Source organism: Salmo salar, chromosome ssa06 (genome assembly GCF_905237065.1).
Source record: "Salmo salar chromosome ssa06, Ssal_v3.1, whole genome shotgun sequence".
In the NCBI taxonomy this organism is placed as follows: domain Eukaryota; kingdom Metazoa; phylum Chordata; class Actinopteri; order Salmoniformes; family Salmonidae; genus Salmo; species Salmo salar.
The window spans coordinates 38,257,220-38,278,671 of NC_059447.1; the positions used below are offsets into that span (position 1 = coordinate 38,257,220).

Genomic DNA, 21,452 nt, shown 5'->3' on the forward strand with positions numbered 1-21,452 from the left:
AGCAACAAAATGTTTTTTTTTACTGCAGATGTGATTCACAGTGGCCATACACTCTTAGAAAAAAGGGTTCCAAAAGGGATCATTGACTGTCCCCATAGGAGCATCCTTTTTGGTTCCAGGTAGAACCCTTTTCAGTTCCAGGTTTTACCTGGACGCAAATAGGGTTCTTCAAAGGTTTCTCCTATGGCAGGGATGGGCAACTTTGATGGGGGAGGGGCCACAACAAAATGGAACTCACCACCCCCACCATTTTAGTGGCACCATCTTGACAGCAAATAGAAGAAAAAAAATGTAAAGTTCATTTCCAGCTATTCTGCACATTTTGCCATGGGGCGTAGAGAAAATGTTTCCATTTAAAAGCAATTTTTCTGCAATTCTGCACATTTTGCCATGGGGCGGAGAGAAGATTTTTGAAATGTTATAACTACTTTCAGGCAATTCTACTCATTTTGCCAATAGGGTGGATGTTTGCAGATTTTAATCCCCCCCCCCCGGTTGATTATTCGACCATCTTACTACAAGTTTAGATAGCTGGCTGCTAGACTAACTTACCAATCGAAAAAGAAAATGTAGCTGACATGGGCTAATTGAGTGACTGCTGATGACAACCACATTTCTAATTTGTGCTTAGTGTATTCTATTATTCTAACTCTCAACAGTAAGTTGAGACCCCAACTGAGCTTCTTTTTTACATTTTTTTTAAATTATTTCTAAGACTATAGTCTCTAGTATAACGGACTTGTCTGTGCCTCCCTGGCAAAGCTAGTGTACTGTGGCTAAGAAGAGATAATAGTGTACTTCATATCCCCACCTGGCAGAGGTCAGAGGGTACTGACCTGGGATCAGTTGATGTGAACTGTGCACGTGCGCTCTGAAAAGCAGGTCCAGCTGCCTCCTTGAACAGTGCACTAGTCTTCTTGGGTGACACCGCACTGGCTCCCACCGACACTGGCGAAGGTAGGTTGGGGGGAGTAGGAGGAGGTGTGTGTGTGTGTGTGTGTGTGTGTGTGTGTGTGTGTGTGTGTGTGTGTGTGTGTGTGTGTGCATGCGTGCCACCCACATTGTTGTTGGTGTTGGCTTTGGAAAGACCAACATTATCTGAAAGAATGACTATCTGTGAGTCACATTGGACATCCTTTGAGCCATAATGTAAGCATGTTCCTTGTTTACTGATAAAATGAGTCACTGTTAATGGCTGTCTAACAAGCTAATTAGACAGATGATCTGATGTATGCTGATAGTATTCCCTGGCGGATTATGATGAACTGCTCAGATTCTCAGTTTGAGTGGGTGTTTGATAATAGGATGAAGAAAGAGGGTGAGGGTTTTGTTGTGATTAATGCAAAAACATGTCAAAGGAGTTATCCTTCCACAACTCCTACCCCTTGGTACAGCGGCACAAAAGAAAGGCTCACCATCAAAGAAAGAACAACAACACATACCGCAACAAGTTACAAACAAGACAATGTGAACAGCATTCAAATGTTATTAGCGGAGTGCTGTGCCAGTTTTCTGTCTGTGGGTTCTGGGGGAAAGGAGGTGGGAGGTCTATTGGGCTTCAATAAACTGGGGAGAAGAAGGAGGGTGTGAAGAAGAACACATTCATCTGCCTTCGCTTAACGGCCCTTTCTGCCTGGCATGCTGCCGGCGCTCTGACAGTCTTCCAGACCCACAACCACAGCCTCATGATGGGGCATCGTACACGGACAGGATCCTCCAGCGGTTCCAGGGCCCTGCTTGATATTCTGCTGACGCTGTTCTCATTGTTATTGTGTTTTTGATTCTCTGGTCCCCATCTGAGGGAGAGAGGGTAGAGATCATAGAGTATGGCTGGCAGGCGAGGGAGGGTGGATCGTGTTTCAAAAATGTGCTTTGGTCTGGTTGTCTTCCCAGCGGAGGGGAGAGGATAGGGTGGGACAGAGAGGATGATTTCACTGAGCGTCTCTAAAGTTAACCTCCCCACCCCAAATCCATGTTGTGTAGTACAGCTTATCATCAGCCGTCAGAGGAAGTTACAGGGACAGGACAGCAGTGTAGCCAGAGTCCAACTCCACTCCGATCACGAGGTCATTGCACTCATCCATCCGACAGTGCTGTTGTCATAGGAGATAAGCAAATTCCTAGCCAACTGACAAGACTGGAAATATGTCAGGCTGCAAGCCTGATTCAGTGTGCTCAACACCCAGAAATTCTCTAATAATATTTTTTTAATCACTGATTGTTTTTCTTTTTCCTGAGGTTACAGAATGTAGGCTTGTCTTGCACTTGATTTTGGTACATGTTATTGAAGGAATCACATGAACCAATGGCATTGCCTGAGTTGACCTGACTGGCTGTGTTTTGAAAGATCTTGTGAGGGATCTGGGTGTCAGCCAACCGAAACAGCTAGATGTAAGTGATAAACCAAATGTGCAAGCTACATAGGTGGTCTAGCATGTTCTAAGGCACATGTAAGCTCCCGTTTAACCTGATTAACAGCAGGTTACAGTTAATAGCATAGCAGCTCATTATACTATGTTAGCATGTTAACTGTATTAACCCTCTGTTAGCTGGTATAATAGCTATTCGTGCCATTTCTGCAGCCTGAAACATGTAGCTTAAATACATGCTTTTCTCTTGTTGTTCATCCAATGAACTTAAGAGAGTCTGTGGCCAAATGCTATGTATACTGCTCAAAAAAATAAAGGGAACACCACATCCTAGATACAACACATCCTAGATCTGAATGAAAGAAATAATCGTATTAAATACTTTTTCTTTACATAGTTGAATGTGCTGACAACAAAATCACACAAAAATAATCAATGGAAATCCAATTTATCAACCCATGGAGGTCTGGATTTGGAGTCACACTGAAAATTAAAGTGGAAAACCACACTACAGGCTGATCCAACTTTGATGTAATGTCCTTAAAACAAGTCAAAATGAGGCTCAGTAGCGTGTGTGGCCTCCACGTGCCTGTATGACCTCCCTACAACGCCTGGGCATGCTCCTGATGAGGTGGCGGGAGGTCTCCTGAGGGATCTCCTCCCAGACCTGGACTAAAGCATCCGCCAACTCCTGGACAGTCTGTGGTGCAACGTGGCGTTGGTGGATGGAGCGAGACATGATGTCCCAGATGTGCTCAATTGGATTCAGGTCTGGGGAACGGGCGGGCCAGTCCATAGCATCAATGCCTTCCTCTTGCAGGAACTGCTGACACACTCCAGCCACATGAGGTCTAGCATTGTCTTGCATTAGGAGGAACCCAGGGCCAACCGCACCAGCATATGGCCTCACAAGGGGTCTGAGGATCTCATCTCGGTACCTAATGGCAGTCAGGCTACCTCTGGCGAGCACATGGAGGGCTGTGCGGCCCCCCAAAGAAATGCCACCCCACACCATGACTGACCCACCGCCAAACCGGTCATGCTGGAGGATGTTGCAGGCAGCAGAGCATTCTCCACGGCGTCTCCAGACTCTGTCACGTCTGTCATGTGCTCAGTGTGAACCTGCTTTCATCTGTGAAGAGCACAGGGCGCCAGTGGCGAATTTGCCAATCTTGGTGTTCTCTGGCAAATGCCAAACGTCCTGCACGGTGTTGGGCTGTAAGCACAACCCCCACCTGTGGACGTCGGGCCCTCATACCACCCTCATGGAGTCTGTTTCTGACCGTTTGAGCAGACACATGCACATTTGTGGCCTGCTGGAGGTCATTTTGCAGGGCTCTGGCAGTGCTTATCCTGCTCCTCCTTGCACAAAGGCGGAGGTAGCGGTCCTGCTGCTGGGTTGTTGCCCTCTTACGGCCTCCTCCACATCTCCTGATGTAATGGCCTGTCTCCTGGTAGCGCCTCCATGCTCTGGACACTACGCTGACAGACACAGCAAACCTTCTTGCCACAGCTCGCATTGATGTGCCATCCTGGATGAGCTGCACTACCTGAGCCACTTGTGTGGGTTGTAGACTCCGTCTCATGCTACCACTAGAGTGAAAGCACCGCCAGCATTCAAAAGTGACCAAAACATCAGCCAGGAAGCATAGGAACTGAGAAGTGGTCTGTGGTCCCCACCTGCAGAACCACTCCTTTATTGGGGGTGTCTTGCTAATTGCCTATAATTTCCACCTGTTGTCTATTCCATTTGCACAACAGCATGTGAAATGTATTATCAATCAGTGTTGCTTCCTAAGTGGACAGTTTGATTTCACAGAAGTGTGATTGACTTGGAGTTACATTGTGTTGTTTAAGTGTTCCCTTTATTTTTTTGAGCAGTGTATATTTAGTAACTCAGCAAATAGACCATAGGATACGAGGGTAAAGGGGTCAGTGGCAAACATGGTGACCTCACCAACTGTCTTTTCATCAAGAACATCAACATTCTCTCCTGGTCAGGCTATAGCAGGTTGTTGTTGTTTGCTGGCTGCTCCACAGGTGTAGCTCTGACAATGGAGCTGAGGGGAGACAATGAGTTGATTGTGTCCAGGCACAGGGTCATGTCCTGCTGTCTGTCCTCAGGCTAGTTGGCAGCATGTTTCAATGCCCTTTCACCTATATAGGACTTCCTGTGTTCTTGGAAACAGCTTCTCTCTCCCATTTGGAACTTGCAGCTGACACACAGAATATAGTACATTGACAGATGGATATTATTGTACAGACCGTTGTTCATTAATGGAAATAACTACAAATGACGGCATGCAGCCACAAACTAGTCTATTTATTTCAGAAACTAAGATGGTTAACATGTTATCACAGCGAGGGAAACGTAAACCGATGATGGTTAGTGTGTTGTTTTCTTAATACTGCTTTCTAGTGGGTCTACCTTAAGAAACTCCTATTCTCAGAAGGGAACTGCTTCCATGGCAACCATTTTCAATTCACTCCATTATCATATCATTTCCAGGATTACAGTCGGTAGTATTTTAAGCCTTGTCTTTTAAACTATGGCTGCACTGTTTGGCAAGACCTATAGCTACGAGGACTCAAAGCACAGCAGTAGTGTATAATGTACTGTATATGTTGCACGACTGTGCAGACTCAGGACTTCCTGAAGCCTGAACATTTACAGTATCTATCAACAGTAGCTGTAGCAGTAGCAACTGATCATTAAGTAATTTTTTTCCCCCAGCAGGGAATCCCTTTAAAGTAGATTAAAGGGTTGTCCTTTATGCAATGGCGCTTTCATTTGGTAAAGCTCAAATTTCATCCCCTCAAAAGTAATTACAAATGTGGACTGAGACGGTTTGAGTTAGTGTGAGGGGTCTGTTGAGTATAAACCCTGCCAAAGTCTCCAGGGCTAGATCTCATGTCTGTCACCTGTTCCCCATGCTGGAATACATTAGAACCATGTTTATACTCCTTCTACTCCTCTCAGTTGGACATTCTAACAAAACAACTCGCTATTTAATCTCTTTTCTGCTTCTGCTTTCTCTGACTCCTTTATCTCCAGCACGACTCCCACATCAGCTGCTTCACACTTATCGTATAGCAGAACAATATTGCCCTTGTTGAGAATTGCAACAACGCTGGGCTGTATAGCCAGGCCCACGGATGTCAAAACAACTCATAGAATGCCCGGATTGTTCCTGTTTTACACAGTGTGGTTAAAGGGACGTGCCACAGCCACAGTTAGTCTAGTGGGTTTACAGTGCAGACAGAGAGTCTATTCTAGGTCTCAGTATATGAAGAGATTAACGTTGGAAATGGATGTGTCCCGCTGTCATACAGATTATTTTTTTACCTCCATAGCGCACAACGGTAGCTCAACATTAACCCTGGAAATGGTCCGAGGGGATATCAACCCATAATAACATCATCTCTCGAAAGGGGGCTTAAATTCATGAGAATATATAAATAGCATTGATTCATCTCAAAATGTGTGGGTGTTTTAAGTAGATCCTGCTGTTGACGAGGCTGGGTTTCAACCGCATGGATATAAAACATGACAGGTCTGTATTTGGATCAAAGTAGGGAAACACCCCCAGGTCACAGGGTCCCAGGTGGGATTGTCTGAGCCTGTCCCATGTGATTAGTGTGTTTATTTGAGAAAAAAAAGAGAGACCCAGCTGCCAATGGGAGAACGGGCAAACAAGCTCTTTTTACAGTATAAATGGCTATGGTTTACCAAGCTCTACAGATGGGCAAACAAACATTACGGTATGTTGCAAGATGACACCTAAGTGTGGTTTCTGCTCTCTATAGCTGGCACTATCCCCATGGTTTCAAACAGCAATGAAAAATAAGTTAGGCATTGTTTACTGACACAAGAATACCCTCAGAAATGGACTACAATGCGACTATTTTGACATTGATTCGTCATGACAATGTACTGTGGGTACTGGATACAGTTGACATTAGCATATCAGAGAACACTTTGAACGTCAAGACAAAGAGAAACTAAAAGAACAGACATCGTGTTTAATTCCCATGTTAGTTTATTGTAGATAGAGAAGATTACTGAAGCTACAGTATCTAAATATATATTTGAGAAAATACTGTTTTTGTGAGAGGACATAGTGTTTTTCCAGTAAATCTCTAACATACAATATATACATATATTTCATATTATACATATATACTGGTATATACACAGTCACAAAAGCATCACATCTGAAACTGGATTCATCTTGACCTGTGTAGCTAAACCTCATGAAATAAAATACATTCTTATCTCTGCTTATATAGGTGGATTTAAAAGAATAGCGTTTCCCATAAACATACAGTACTGGTTCTTTAAAAAAGATATACTAATTTTGGTGGGATAAAACGACACACAACATAAAGGGGAGGTAAAGGGCGATGGAATCTGTAATTCTAAAACTAAGAATCACATTAAAGTGACGCTCCAAAGGTTTTGTATAATTTCAGCCAGTAGTTTTGAAAGTAGTGCTCGAGCCAAAACTGGTCCCTGAAAATAGAAAACAATTGTGTACCATGTCATCCATTTCGTATGATATGTCAGAAATGTGTAAGTGCTTAAGATCTCTGAATCTTTAACTGAGAATTTACTGTTCCCTATTTCCGTTCCTATTCCTAACCGTTCTTTATTTCCTGGTGTTGTTGGTCATATCTAAAGGTAGCATAACGCTGCTTATAACTAACTTTACTGTGCAAGAGCCAGAACCCTTTTCATTGTATGACATTTTCAGTGAACTCTACCATCATTCAACAACCCTGGAATGAAAATGAGCCAATATAAGTCTAAACAAAAGTAATTTGTTTGTTTCTGAAAGTAGCAGGGCAGAACATGTGATATATCTGTCCCTCTGTTGCTCTACTGCTCAGAAAGAGCATTTCAACTGTAATAAATTAAGACTTTGACCAGAGCTTAAATAATGATTAACAGGGTGTGGACTCATTTTTAGGGTTCCTCAGCATGAAACTCAAAGGGTTTTGCTGATCTTTTAATTAAGTCAATACTTATCATCAGGTGGCCTGGATACCCCAGCAGTAGCAACATGTTTAAACAATGGGTTATAGCTCATCACTGTATTGTCTCTTTCAAAGTGGAGATGACTAAACTGACCTTCTCAATTTAGCAACAAAGACTTCAACACTTCATAGCATCACACAATCACATGCAATAACGGACATCACCATAACATGACAAGAGTGAAATGTGATTGACGTGTTCATTATTTAGCTGAATTATAAATAGGAGATGTTTTATATATAAACAGTCTTCCTCTTTAGTGGGAAGCAAGATAGCAAAGCAGCTGTGCAGGTCACTTCTGTGCCTCTAAGCAGCTTTTAGACATCACATCAACTGAGCCAAGGCAACTGTTCCCCACACAATGACTGGGTGTTGTGTGCAGCCAGTTAAGTCATAGCATTCTAGGACACAAGAGGTAAGTTGGCCATGCCTGAACCCTGAATAGAAGCTATGTGGAGAATTCTCTCGGTAGTTCACATAATCCTATGTAATGTCGTAGGGTTGTGAAATTAAACGAGGTACATGTATAGTAGTGTAAACTGCTGAGGGTGACGAGCAAGCAAAGGTTTTCTCTAGGTGCAAGACAGTGGAGGACAGAGGATGTGTCTGTAATGGCACCCTATTTCCTATATAGTGCACTACTGTTTAACAGGACACATAGGGCTCTGATCAAATGTAATGCACTATGTTGGGAATAGGGTTCCATTTGAGACCGCTCCAGAGTGTTGTGGCCGAGGCTGGACAGGAACTCTTCAAATGAGACATGGCCTCAGGCTCCGGGGCACTGGGTGGTCTGACAGGGTCATAAACAGGTTGCATTCCACTTCCTACCTACTACCAGCTACATGCATAGTAGTAACATGCTGATTGACACATGAGATATAAAAACAATTGTTACTCCAATAGTATAACTCATTGTCAGTTTTGGTGTGCAGCGCAGTCTCTCTACAGCCTGTGTTGGTGAATCACCCTGTGTGTATTAGGAGAAGAGACACCGCATTACAATGGCTTTGCGCCCCCAATCTAACAACCAAGTGTCCAAGTGACAAGCTTGCTAATGCACTTAGTGGTTTCTAATTGGTTCGTCCTCTCACCACAGAACTGGACAAAGAAAGTCAAGTTCTAGAAAGTCACTGAAGATTCCTTAGTTTCATTGAAAGTCAAGACTCCAGCCAGAGTAGCAGCAGTGGACCTGTAGCTGACTTTCTAAGGCCATGTGTTGCGGGCTCTGTGGGGTCTGTGATAATAAGTGCAGCCTGGGTAAGAGGGTAGGGGTTAGTAAGGCCCTGTCTCACGTCGCCACCTGCTGCACTGAGGAGTGTTCGTGAGGGCAGGGTGTGTCCCTGCAGTTTAGCCTCTTTAGCAGCCGCTGCAGCTTGTGGGAGAAGTTCTTGTTCATCTGCCTGTACATGAGAGGCATGGCGAAGCTACTGGAGAAGGCCAGCAGCTCCGACAGACACCTCAGGAAGAAGTAAATTGTGAGCCGCTGTTTGTTGTTGCTGCCGTAGCTCCCCGGCTCTCCGGCTATAGTGTGTACCAGTAGAGTCATGTAGTACGGGGTCCATAGGACAAACTGCATGCAGACAGAGGCCAGCAGCAGCCGGTGGATAGAAGGGTCCAGCCGGGATGAGTCCTGGTCCAGCGGGGTGGACTCCTTCCTAATGCGGAGGATGAGCACGAAAGCATACAGCACGGCCACGGCCGGAACCACGTAGCCAATGAACATCATGATGGCGTCCGCAGCCTCCTTGTTCTGCATCTTGGAGCACTCGATGATCTTGGTGGAGACGTGGTTGCACACGTAGAAGAGCAGCGAGGAGAAGCTGGTGAGCACGGCGCCGCCCCAGATGAAGCCGCACACGTGCTTGGTGTTGTACACGCTGGACATGTAGGTGCGCGGCAGCGCTCGCTCGATGTAGTAGTCCAGGCTGAGCAGCGTGGTGGAGTACATGATGACCAGGGAGGAGATGTTGAAGAGGATGAGCAGGGTGATGTAGATCTCATTGTTGTACTCCCACACAGGCCATCGGGTGAAGCTAGGGCCTAGCAGCTCCACGGGGGCCACCAGGTTGAGGACCAGGCCAGCGATGGCCATGTTGACGAAGTAGACGTCCGGCATGGTCATGGACATCTTGTTGGAGAGGTTGACCACCACCAGCAGGGAGTTGTAGCAGAGCCCTATGGGGAAGCACACCATGAGGTAGAACAAGGAGAAGACGGAAAGGATGAGGCCAAAGTCCTGGCAGAGCCGGTGTTCGGAGCTGGAGTCCGTCTCATTGTAAGCCATACAGCTCCACATAGCTAGGGCTCTGAGAGAGGGCTGCACTGGTGCACTGGCTTGGCTGGAGACAGAGAGAGAGGAGAACAACATTAGTTAAGTGATCTTGTTTTTCATTACATAAAACAAGTGCTGATGTGTGGTCAAGTATTAACACTGATGACTGAAGAGAAAATGTTCTCCACCCTCATTTGTCTCCCCCTCTCCTTCCTACTTTTTAAATGAAAATAAATAAAAAATGAAGAGTTAATGCGATTCCATTCTCTTTTAAACAAATCTCATAATCCTTCATGAAGAAGATCAGTAGATTGTTTGAAATATATTTTTCTCTGTGGGAAATCACAAACTAAACTATAGGCATTGGGTTTTCTCATTTCAAGTGTTTCCTTGAGACATGTTCTAGGACTATCTATGTTATTGGAGTCAGTCTTGTGGTTCTTTAAAAGTGCTACGCTGTGGAGAGAAGCAAGCAAGACCCCCCCCCCACACACACACACACACACACACACACAATGCTATTATGCCTGGGGTAACACCATTAATTCCACTTCATTGCATTTCACTGGCTGAATAAAAACTCCTCACAATATGTTTCATTGGTTAGCTCCAGCCTTAAAAACTTTCTTTCTTTCTGCAGTGTCCAGGGCCTCTCCAGCCAGAGCAAGTGAATCCCTTGTTCTAATGGAAGAATAACATGCAGGGGCCAGGCTGCCTTTGGAGAGTTGCCCTTGTTGCCCTCCAGATGAAGACCTCCCTCTTTACTATAGCCTGACTCTGCAGGCCGCTTGGCTTCTACTTCTTCCAATCCATGTCTCTTCCAAAGCATGAGCACCTTCTGTTTAGGTTACTACACTGGCTTGTGTGTGTGTGTATATTTCTGTGCGTGTGTTTGTGTGTGTGTGAGCGAAAGAGAGGAACAGAGATGAGAGAGAGAGCGAAGGAGTTTGTGGGATGATGGGTAGATTTATAGACGGTGAAATGTGATGCAGCCCCCCTGCGCCTGGCCGGGCGGTCCCAGGGAGGGGTCAGTGTGGAGTGGACTGAGCGTGAGGTTGGAGTTCAGGGTAAGGTCAGAGAGAACGCCTGGGCACATGGAGGGGGCAATGGCCTGACTCGGGATCAAGCCTGCTGCTGGGCGCAGTGAGAGGCTGCTCATTAAAACACCAGTTACATAACTCTGCCTGCCGGAGTCTAAACTGGAACATGACAACTCAGATGATATTAATTCTGCTCAGGAAGAAGTGAAAGCATACGCTAACAAAAGAGATTCACGTCAGGAGGGAATGGAACAAGGGGAGAATTCTCAACATTGTATTCAAGCTTGGACAGTTCAAAATGAAAAATACAGAATCAATAATAAGATTCCCCTAAGAGAGACGTGGGGGTTGATGCTTCGGAAAAAGCCCGAGACAAAAAAAAAACGTATGATTTTAAAAGGTTGGATGAATCAACTGGTGCACAAGCCGCTCTCCTGCAAAGTATGGAAGCAAAATTGACAAGCTCATATTACGTAGCGTTTACCTGGTGACCGGTCAGACTACTACAAAATAACATTTCCAGACAATGTTTTGGAAACAGAGCAGACGGATGATTTTGTTTGCGAGAGGCTGCGAAGATACCACAGCCAGTAAAGAGAACATTCCTTCTTTCAATTACATAACCTCAGTTTCAGCCTGAGGAACACACACACACACACGCAAACACACGGATATTGACGCCACACACTCACACACTCACACAGAAACACTTTCACATATGCGGCTGCTACTCTGTGTATTATCTATCCTGATTACCTAGACACTTTTACCCCTACCTACATGTACATATTAACTCAATTACCTCGTATCCCCAGACATTGACTTGGTACCGGTACTCCTTGTATAAAGCCTCGTTATTGGTATTTTATTGTGTTACTATTTCCATTATTATAATTTTTTGCTAATCTTTTCTAACTTTTTTACTGTGTTGTTGGGAAAGGGCTTGTAAATAAGAATTTCATGGTAAAATCTACACCTGTTGTATTCGGCGCATACAAAAAAATACAATTAGATTTGACACACACACACACACACAGTGTTCGTGTGTGCTCCTCCACACCTCTCCAGCTGGCTGTAAGGAGAGTACACCGCATGGAGGGGCGTGCAGCAGGGGGGGGCGGTGTACGGTTACCCTTTCAAAAACTCCCAGATGCTTTCCTTTCCCAGAGACAGGTGAAATGGGGCTGCCACTGCCCCTTGTAAAAACCACTCTAAAACCACCAGGCGACTCGTTTTCTGCTCGAGTTTAAAGGGGTGGGGGAGGGCTCACTAAGACTAAAGACAAAGGCATGTGAGTAACCTTTAGGAATAACACCCTGCTGTACTGAACAGGAAGAACAGGTGTGTATCTTGAGCTCTCAACTCCTTAGTTAGAGTCGGTCTCTCCTCAAATCAAAGTGTATTGGACATGTACACAGCTTAGCAGATGTTATAGTGGGTCCCTATAGTGGGTGCAGCGAAATGCTTGTGTTACTAGCTCCTAACATAACATACAGTATATGAATAAGAATCCAGTATACACTGAGTGTACAAAACATTAAGCACACCTTCCTAATACTGAGTTCAACTCCAATGCTTCCCACAGCTGTGTCAAGTTGGCTGGATGTCCTTTGGGTGATGGACCATTCTTGATACACACAGGAAACTGTTGCGCATGAAAAACCCAGCAGCGTTGCAGTTGTAGACACACTCAAACCGGTGCCTGGCACCTACTAGGAATTGGCTTTGGGGGTGACCAGTGAAATATACCTGCTGGAGCGCGTGCTACGGGTGGGTGCTACTATGGTGACCAGTGAGCTGAGATAAGGCAGGGCTTTACCTAGCAAAGACTTATAGATGACCTGGAGCCAGTGGGTTTGGCGACGAATATGAAGCGAGGGCCATCCAACGAGAGCATACAGGTCGCAGGGGTGGGTAGTATCAAAACACAACTCAAAACACAACTAATTTATTTTGTATTCCAGTACAGTCTTCGTGTTGGAATGGACTGCAGTGCTTCTCTGTAAAGCTCTTTTCATTCACCGGTTTTCCAGAACCTTTTCTCTCTCAAGAGACCATGACAAAACTTGGACTGGGATGGTAGACGCATTCCTAAGGGTGTGAAGATATTGAGCTACGCCGCTGACGCTTCACTGACAGTAACGTCTACACAACAGGGCATTCCATAGACACTTCCTTCACTATAAAGGGCACCTGGTTGAGATGGGAAAATGTCATTCACAGGACACCTGGTTGAATTGTAAGAAGCCTTCGGTCAACAGTATGTCACAAAACCCTACCATGACTGTGGTATTACACTAGCCTGGTCCAATATTGTATGGTGTAACCATAGAAGTTAACTACAACACATTTAGTATGGGAACACCAAGATATTACACCTGACCTGATCCAAGACAATCTGCTCATTTCACTCATCTTCGAAGGTTCAATGTGGTTAGTTGAATATGACCAGAAGTACAAAAGGAGAAACTCTGCTTCGGCAGGTCCCCTCCCTCCAGACTTGGTGTTCAGGGATACAGATGGATTTGATATCTCAGGGTTTTTGATGTGAATAGTGTGACACGCTGGGATAGGCTCACACCCCTCACATCCCCTCTGGAATGTACAGCTATTTCCCAGAATCGCCTGAATGACATCACGAGAGCACATATATGTCTGTAATCGTGTTTGATAGCTAGGGCAAGAGCAGCTTTCTGGAAGGATCCTACTGCACATTTGGAGACTTACTTTCAGATGTTGCTCAGACTAACAACAGAGCATTCAATCAACTCTGAATCTAACCACAATTAGATTAGGCCAACGTTTCATACAAGCTCATTTCATACCATACAAGCTCATTTCATACCATACAAGCAATTTCCTCTGCTCAAAAATCGAGCTATTCTCCCAAACAGGATAACATTGGCACCGCGTCTGGTTTCACAGCGATTGTCCTGGTTGCACTTCGTTTGAGGAGAGGCTAGGAGGCTAGGAGGGAAGACACATTAACATTTCAGAGCGATGAGCGAACACGTTACTGTTTCATGAATAATTCCACCTGTGAAAGTCCTTCAGCTCTCATGAATAGCTCCCTTTGATAGTCTCGCTTGCTTTCGCTTCCCTCAGAGTAGCATAACAACTGGGTGGAGCGGCATGTGATTTGTGTTAAGGCGCCCGTTCTGGTGTGCCGCAGGCTTAGGGTTTGTTATATACCATAACGCTCCACAGTGTAAAACCGGTTGCATTTTCACTCATTATAATTAATGGCCTAGCGTGACTTTGTTACACAATCACAGCAAAATGATGAGCAAGGCTATGCATTGTGATTTTGCATGTCATGTGGCAGGTGGCTTCTCTTACTACTTCAGTGCAACAAAAAAAAAAACGGACTTATTTACAACACTGCGGTAAATTGTTCTGTTCATTTTGTCTGACACACTCTAATCTACTGACTTTATTCCGCACCATCACCTCCGTGCTTTCTATTGATAGTCCAGCCGGTCTGTGTACTACACATGCTAGACAAGAGACTAGACGAGATAAAGAACAGTGGTCAACCTCAGTCTAAAAGAGTGACCTCTGACGTCTTGAATTCCTGTAAACACTATTTCAGCTGTTCGGACGGCACTCGGTGAAGTGGTTGAAGGAAGACAACGTTGATGACATATGGGAAAATGTGATATGTCTCTTATGTAATCCAGTGGAAACATGTCAGCTACACACTTGGAAAAACCCACCCGAGTGCTTCCCCTAGCTCTCATATAGGGGAATGCTGCTACTAAGGAAGCATGAATTCATGTAAACTAATGAACTTCTGTTCTATATTGGCATTCCAGAGTTCTTCTTCATAAATGGCTTGACAAAATAATACAGTATTATTACAAGTTCAGTCTATTCAGGTGGGATGGCGTTTTTGGCCCACTGCATGACATCACAATTGGATCTGATTATTCTGACCAATGACCAGTCATATTTTATTTGCATATGTATCCTCCTACTTCGAAGGGGTAAGCGGGAAGGCTCTACTGCAGGGGTATTTAACTCTTACCCTACGAGGTCCAGAGCCTGCTGGTTTTCTGTTCTACCTGAGAAATGTATTACACCCATCTGGTGTCCCAGGTCTAAATCAGTGCCTGATTAGAGGGGAACAATTAAGAAAAAAAGCAGTGGAACTGGCTTCGAGGTCCAGAGTTGAGTTTAAGGGCTCTAGAGTCAAGATCACACGTGTCAAACTCATTCCATGGAGGGCCAAGTGTCTGGGTGTTTCCGCTCCTCCCTTGTACTTGATTGATGAATTAAGGTTAATGATTACTCTGGAACTCCTCTCAGCTGGTTGTCTAGGGCTTGATTAAAAGGAGAAGAAAAAAATTACCCGCAGACACTCGGCCCTCAGTGGAATGAGCTTGACACCCCTGGTCTAGAAGATCATATCAGCCAATCAGAGCTGTGTATGTAAATATATTTACATGTGTATCAACACGACCACACGATCAGACTGAGCATTTCAATGGAAAAAGGAGGCTTAGGGAAATAAATGTTGTGGTTTTTTTAAATAAAACACGCACAGTGATCTATTAGACATACAGTAATGATTTAAGAATACAATTAAAAAGACTGCATGGGGGCTTTAAAATAGCAGTTTTAATGCAGAATAGGGAGAAAATAATCATAGGAATCTGTGAATATTTTCCAAAATATATGTTTTAACACTGTAATTAACCACCACTGAGACTTTTAACGAGTAGCAAGTGTATCTATAATCATAAACAAAATGTAATGCATTAGTTACCAATTGAGTAACATGATGATATCAGTATATTGAGTAATATGGAAGTTACATATCAGTAGGCTACTATATCAAGGGATGCCAAAGCACAGCCAAAATTCCCTTCCCAAATGACTTCTCATGTAAATACGCCCTGAAAAAACATGGAAAGTGTGTAGTTGGTTGCAGTGCAAGTACATTTCTAAAACCAAGTAATCTGTGAGGGCATGGCCTGTCAGTCTTCTTGAACATGGCCTATAGTTTCCCACGACTTACTTGTAGAATGGCTCATGTGAAGTTCATAGGAGCATATCAAATTAGGTGACAAATAAAAGCTAACAGTCTATGTTTTCAGGAAATGAATGCATAGATACATTTTTCAACCATTTCCATCTTAAAAAATAGGCATAAGAAATTACTTTGATTTCTGGTCCAACAGAATGAAAAGAGGTCAGAAAACATCTACCAGAAAAAGTCTTAAAAGGAATTAAGAATACATCAAAACACAATAATGTTTAAGTAAAGACCTCTGACAACTAATATCAATATTTATATTTAGTTTTGGAGAAATTATTTGACTTCTGTAAGTTTAAGAAACATTGCCTTGTGTCTTTTCACTGTTACCAAAAACCCACATATCTTTAAGATATATTTTTATTTCTCGCCCTCATGAGGTGGGAGGATAATGAAAGTTAGCACATGTAACAAGTAAAGGTAGACCTACCAATGAATGTTTTTACTGATATACATTTTTATTTATTAAAACTTTCAATTCTATCACCAAATCAATAACAGAATTGTGAAAAATCAATAACAGAATTAGTGTAATTGAACTGGCTACAATGGAAAATCATAGTAGTCACAAATCAGAGTTGGGTCACCTGTCAATGTCCTACCTTCCACTGGCATACTGTTATGTTCAGCTCATTCTTTCTCTTTCTGTTGTCTGGTAGTCAAAGCGAGAGTGTGAAAACAGTCTGGAAAACCCCTCCAGCTCTCTGCCTCTCTCTTCTCTCTCTTGCCTGTTAATGTTACTTCTCCCGGCTCTTACTGACACCTACCCATGAGCCCCCTCTCTTTCCATTGACTGTAACCAGCATCCGCGCTGGCCGTCGCTGGATTCTAATGAACTCTGCCCCCAAACAAGACCAAATTTGGTTGGTCTGGACCGTACCAAATCTGAACTAATCATAGACGTCTATGTTTCACAAGTTTGGACAGCACAGTACAGTAAGAGTACCAATGTCCAATGTCTGTAGGGGCGACTGGCCGCATCGTGGCCCCACACACCACAATCTGGAGCCCTATATGGGTGAATACAGGGTTCTAACAGTTATAGGCATTGGTACCTCTGTACTCTACTGTGCTCTACTGTGATGTCCAAACTTATGAAACATATACATCTAGGATTGGTTGAAATTTGTAGTACATGTAGTACAGATCAGGGACCCATGATGTAATTACGTTACTGTAATTCTGTTACAGGGTGTAAATTCACATCACTTACTGTAGTTCAATAACCAAAACATGTTTTTTCAAACTCAAGGTGTCATATTATAGCTGACAACCCATTATTTCTGCATATTTGAATCTTCATTCAGAGCTGATATTTAACAGAGTTTTGGGAAACGTGGTCGCATTAAAAACTGAGGGAGATTTTACTGTTTAACAAACTTTGCACCTGCACCACTGTTCCAGTAAATTTGGTTTTGTTCAATTGTCTGTATTCATTTTTCAAAGTAGTCCTGGTGCATATAGTTGGTTTGTTAAACTTTGAAATCAGTGGTTTTTGTTTGGCATACATTTTAAAGTGAAAAATCTGAGTCTGAACATAATTCTGTTACGTGGAATTTCCCTTGAAGCAATAGATCCATAATTACACTTTATTACCATGCTAAGTCACAGGTGGACTTTAACAACCTGGTCTCAGTGCATTTCGTATTATTCTGTACAGAAATCTGAGACACTCCATTTGGTATGATATGTTACGTTTCGTAATGGTATGTATACATTTGTGGATGTCATCATCCATTTCGTATGCTATATTACAAATCACAATTCATATGATATGTCACGAATTGCAATTCATACAATATGTAACGAATTTTGCAAAATGTACAACATGTTACAAACTAACAAAACGGATGATATGTTACGAATTCCAATTTGTTGTGGCTAACAATGGCTAGGTGGCTAATGCTAACGTCAGCTAGCACTAGAGGTTAGGAGTTAGGTTAAAGGGTTAGGGTTTGCAAAAATATTTAAGGTTAAAGGGTTAGGGGAAGTGTTAACTAAAAGGGTTAGGGTTAGGGGAAGGGTTAAGGTCCCCTAACCGTTAGGGGAAGGGTTAGCTAACATGCTAAGTAGTTGCAAAGTAGCTAAAAAGTAGTAAGTAGTTACAAATTTGCGAATTAGCTCAGATGCTAAAGTATTCCATGATGAGATTCGGACACGGAACCTTTGGGTTGCTAGACATTCACGTTATACACCTACCCATCCACCCCGACCAACCACCCTCTTCATTTTTTGCCTTAAGTAATCTTCTATCTTATGTAACCATAGACTATATACACAAAATTATTTGGACACCCAATCAAATTACTGGATTCGGCTATTTCAGCCACACCAATTGCCGATAGGTGTATAAAATTGAGCACACAGCCATGCAATCTCCATTGACAGAGGAACGGCCTTACTGAAGAGCTTAGTGATTTTTAACGTGGCACCGTCATAGGGTGTCACCTTTCCAAGAAGTTACATTTCTGCCCTGCTAGAGCTGCCCCAGTCAACTGTAAGTGCTGTTATTGTGAAGTGGAAACATCTAGGAGCAACAACGGCTCAGCCACGAAGTGGTAAACGACACAAGCTCACAAAACAGGATCGCAGAGTGCTGAAGAGTGCAGCACGCAAAAATCGTCTGTCCTCGGTTGCAATACTCACTACCGAGTTCCAAACTGCCTCTGGAAGCAACGTCAGCACAATAACTGTTCGAGCTTCATGAAATGGGTTTCCATGGCCGAGCAGCCACACACAAGGCTAATATCACCATGCACAATGCCAAGCGTCGGCTGGAGTGGTGCAAAGCACCCCGCCATTGGACTCTCAAGCAGTGTAAACGTGTTCTCTGGAGTGATGAATCATGCGTCACCATCTAGCAGTCCAACAGATGAATCTGGGTTTGGTGGATACCAGGAGAACGCTACCTGCCCCAATGTATAGCACCAACTGTAAAGTTTGGTGATGGAGGAATAAAGGTCTGGGGCTGTTTTTCATGGTTCAGGCTAGGTCCCTTAGTTCCAGTAAAGGGAAATCTTAACGCTACAGCATACAATGACATTCTAAGCAAATTCTGTACTTCCCACTTTGTGGCAACAGATTGGGAAAGGCCCTTTCCTGTGGCTCAGTTGGTAGAGCATGGTGTTTGCAACGCCAGGGTTGTGGGTTCGATTCCCACGGGGGACCAGTACGGAAGAAAAAAAAATGTATGAAATGTATGCATTCACTACTGTAAGTTGCTCTGGATAAGAGCGTCTGCTAAATCACTAAAATGTAAATGTAATAATGCCCCCATGCACAAAGTGAGGTCCATACAGAAATGGTTTGTCAAGATCGGTGTGAAAGAACTTGACTGGCCTGCACAGAGCCCTGACCTCAACCCCATTGAACACCTTTGGGATGAATTGGAACACCAACTGCGAGCCAGGCCTAATCGCCCAACATCAGTGCACGACTTCACTAATGCTTTTGTGGCTGAATAGAAGAAGCAAGTCCCTGTAGCAATGTTCCAACATCTAGTGGAAAGCCTTGCCAGAAGAGTGGAGGCTGTTTTAGCAGCAAAGGGGGGAGCAACTCCCTACTAATGCCCATGATTTTGGAATGAGATGTTCAATGAGCAGGTGTTCACATACTTTTGGTCACGCAGCTTATCGTACTAATGTGAGTGTCCCAAGATTTACATTTACTATGTCTAGTCTATGAGACCAGTCTGACTTTAACGGTAAGTTCATGTAAAATGTCCATATGTTTGTAAGTTAGATCATCCTTCAAATCAATGTTGTTGATGATGGTCACAGTATAATCTACCTATGTATGAATTAGATTGCTAGTAATAGGGTATTTAGTGATTACGAAACCTATTTGTGCAAGTGTTTCCAGAAACATTAAAGCACATATATGCTTCTGAGTTCTGTGATCACTGCAAATCAGTCAATTGAATGTTGGCTATCAAATCAAATGTTATATAAACATATGTATGTATGGGTTGAAAGTGTTAATTTAGACAAAGTATTTAAAAGTCAGCTGTGTGTTTCTGTTTCTTAAAGCTGTTAAACGATGACTTTTGCGTAACTTATTGAACTGTCTAATGCAATAAATACACCATGCTAAACTAAAAGCAGTGTATCATTATATCGGTTACAGAATCTAGACTCGCGGATAAATTGCATCCATTTGCTTGTAACCTATTCGGCGCCGATTTGCTATGGGTGCTACGGACCATTAGCAGGTAAGCGAGGAGAACTGACATCTATAGTTGATAAAACTATAGATGACATAACATCTGCGAGGCTATTGTTGACCACCACATTCAAACATACGCTATATTTTATCATAGCCTACCTATTTATTCTACAGCCAAATTAAACAGTAACGTCAATTCTTTCGTCTGAACATAGATAGGAAATGTGTTTGCGTGGAACTCAATATGCAGTCTGCTGAAAAATGATAAACATTTTAGGAAAACTCACCAGAAAAGTACAGATTTGGCACGGCGACAAGTCTACGGAGGCATCGGGTTTTGCTGTACTTCCACTGACATTTCTCTGTAATTACATTTGGTGTTGACTTGTAACAAACGTCGTATCCTTTTCTACTCGGAAGAAGAAAAAAAATATACAAAAACGGTGTAGTTAGATCTATGACTTTTTGCGTAGTTACTTAGGCTACTGCCACAGTTTCTAGTCTGACGAGGTTTGTTCTCGAAAGGGGAGGACGTTGACAACTTACTACGAAGTGAGTGGTAGTGAACCCTACAGTGTATACACACGTGACCCTCCCCCACCTTCTCCTGGGTTTCGTCGATGAGGCCCGACTCGCCCTCGACGAACTCATTGGACGAACCAGATCAGAGGGGGAGTTGGAGGTACTCAACAACAGACCCCGCTTTTACGTGCGCAAAACACCCAGTCATACGGAGGCAGCCTGACAGCAGTTTTAGGCCAGTAATGTGTGCTGTTAAATGCAGAAAGAGTTGGTTGGAAAATCAGTTTTACTTTGAGTTTGCGGTTATCAGTGTTCTGTGTTTTTGTCTTTCTCAATCAATAATAGCCCGCTATTCACTGTACTTGTGAAAATTGGCTGTCTTCAAAGTGCATGTATGCAATGTATATCACAATCACCTGGTTCTAATATAAATCGGACAACTCCAAACGGATACAGCTCTAATTCTGGAAATAGAAATGTAGCTAGTAATATGCAGAAATTGTTATTATGCATGATGTAACAGGATTTTATCTGGACATGGAGTGCCTGTATCAGATAACTGGAGCGAAGGCTATTTTTATACTCTAATCTTTCACACCTCATCTCTGTGTTTTCATTTGGTAGTGTTTACATAAATAGATTTACCAAATCTGCATGAAATGCTAATAATATGCTGGGATGAACTGCCCTGTGGTCTGTTTGTCAACTGTCTGGTATGAAGTGATTGGTGTTTGACAGGAGAGGGTTGTGGGTTTGGGGTAGGTTTGTGTGTTGCCCCTGTCATGTCCCAGAGAGGCAGGTCTAATTTAACCCTAACTGGAGAAATCCCGGAATCAGACAAATCTATCCTGGTCTATCACTGGTCTGGACTGGTGGACTGGGCAGGCAGAGGTCTAACAGCAGTCTCTGCTTACTTTAACTGAGAGGGGGAAATCGTATAATACAAACAGATACTGATGAACAGCATTTTCTTAATAAGCATATACTCAAATGAATAAGAAGGATG

The 21,452-nt window shown here is 43.4% G+C and overlaps 1 protein-coding gene across 1 annotated transcript; it reads right to left on the reverse strand.

Moving 5' to 3' along the window:
* Positions 1-6,391: 6,391 nt before the first annotated feature.
* On the reverse strand, positions 6,392-20,506 carry gpr146 (G protein-coupled receptor 146). The gene is made up of 2 exons (XM_014204253.2): positions 20,212-20,506; positions 6,392-9,749 (listed from the first exon to the last, which is right to left on the reverse strand). The coding sequence occupies exon 2, from the start codon at positions 9,704-9,706 to the stop codon at positions 8,699-8,701; it is 1,008 nt and encodes a 335-aa protein (XP_014059728.1). The 5' UTR covers positions 9,707-9,749; positions 20,212-20,506; the 3' UTR covers positions 6,392-8,698.
* Between the last annotated feature and the right edge of the window lie 946 nt (positions 20,507-21,452).

What these genes read in the sequence shown, in the direction of transcription:
- gpr146 (XM_014204253.2), bottom strand. Translation starts at nt 9,706, where the DNA reads ATGTGGAGCTGTATGGCTTACAATGAGACGGACTCCAGCTCCGAACAC.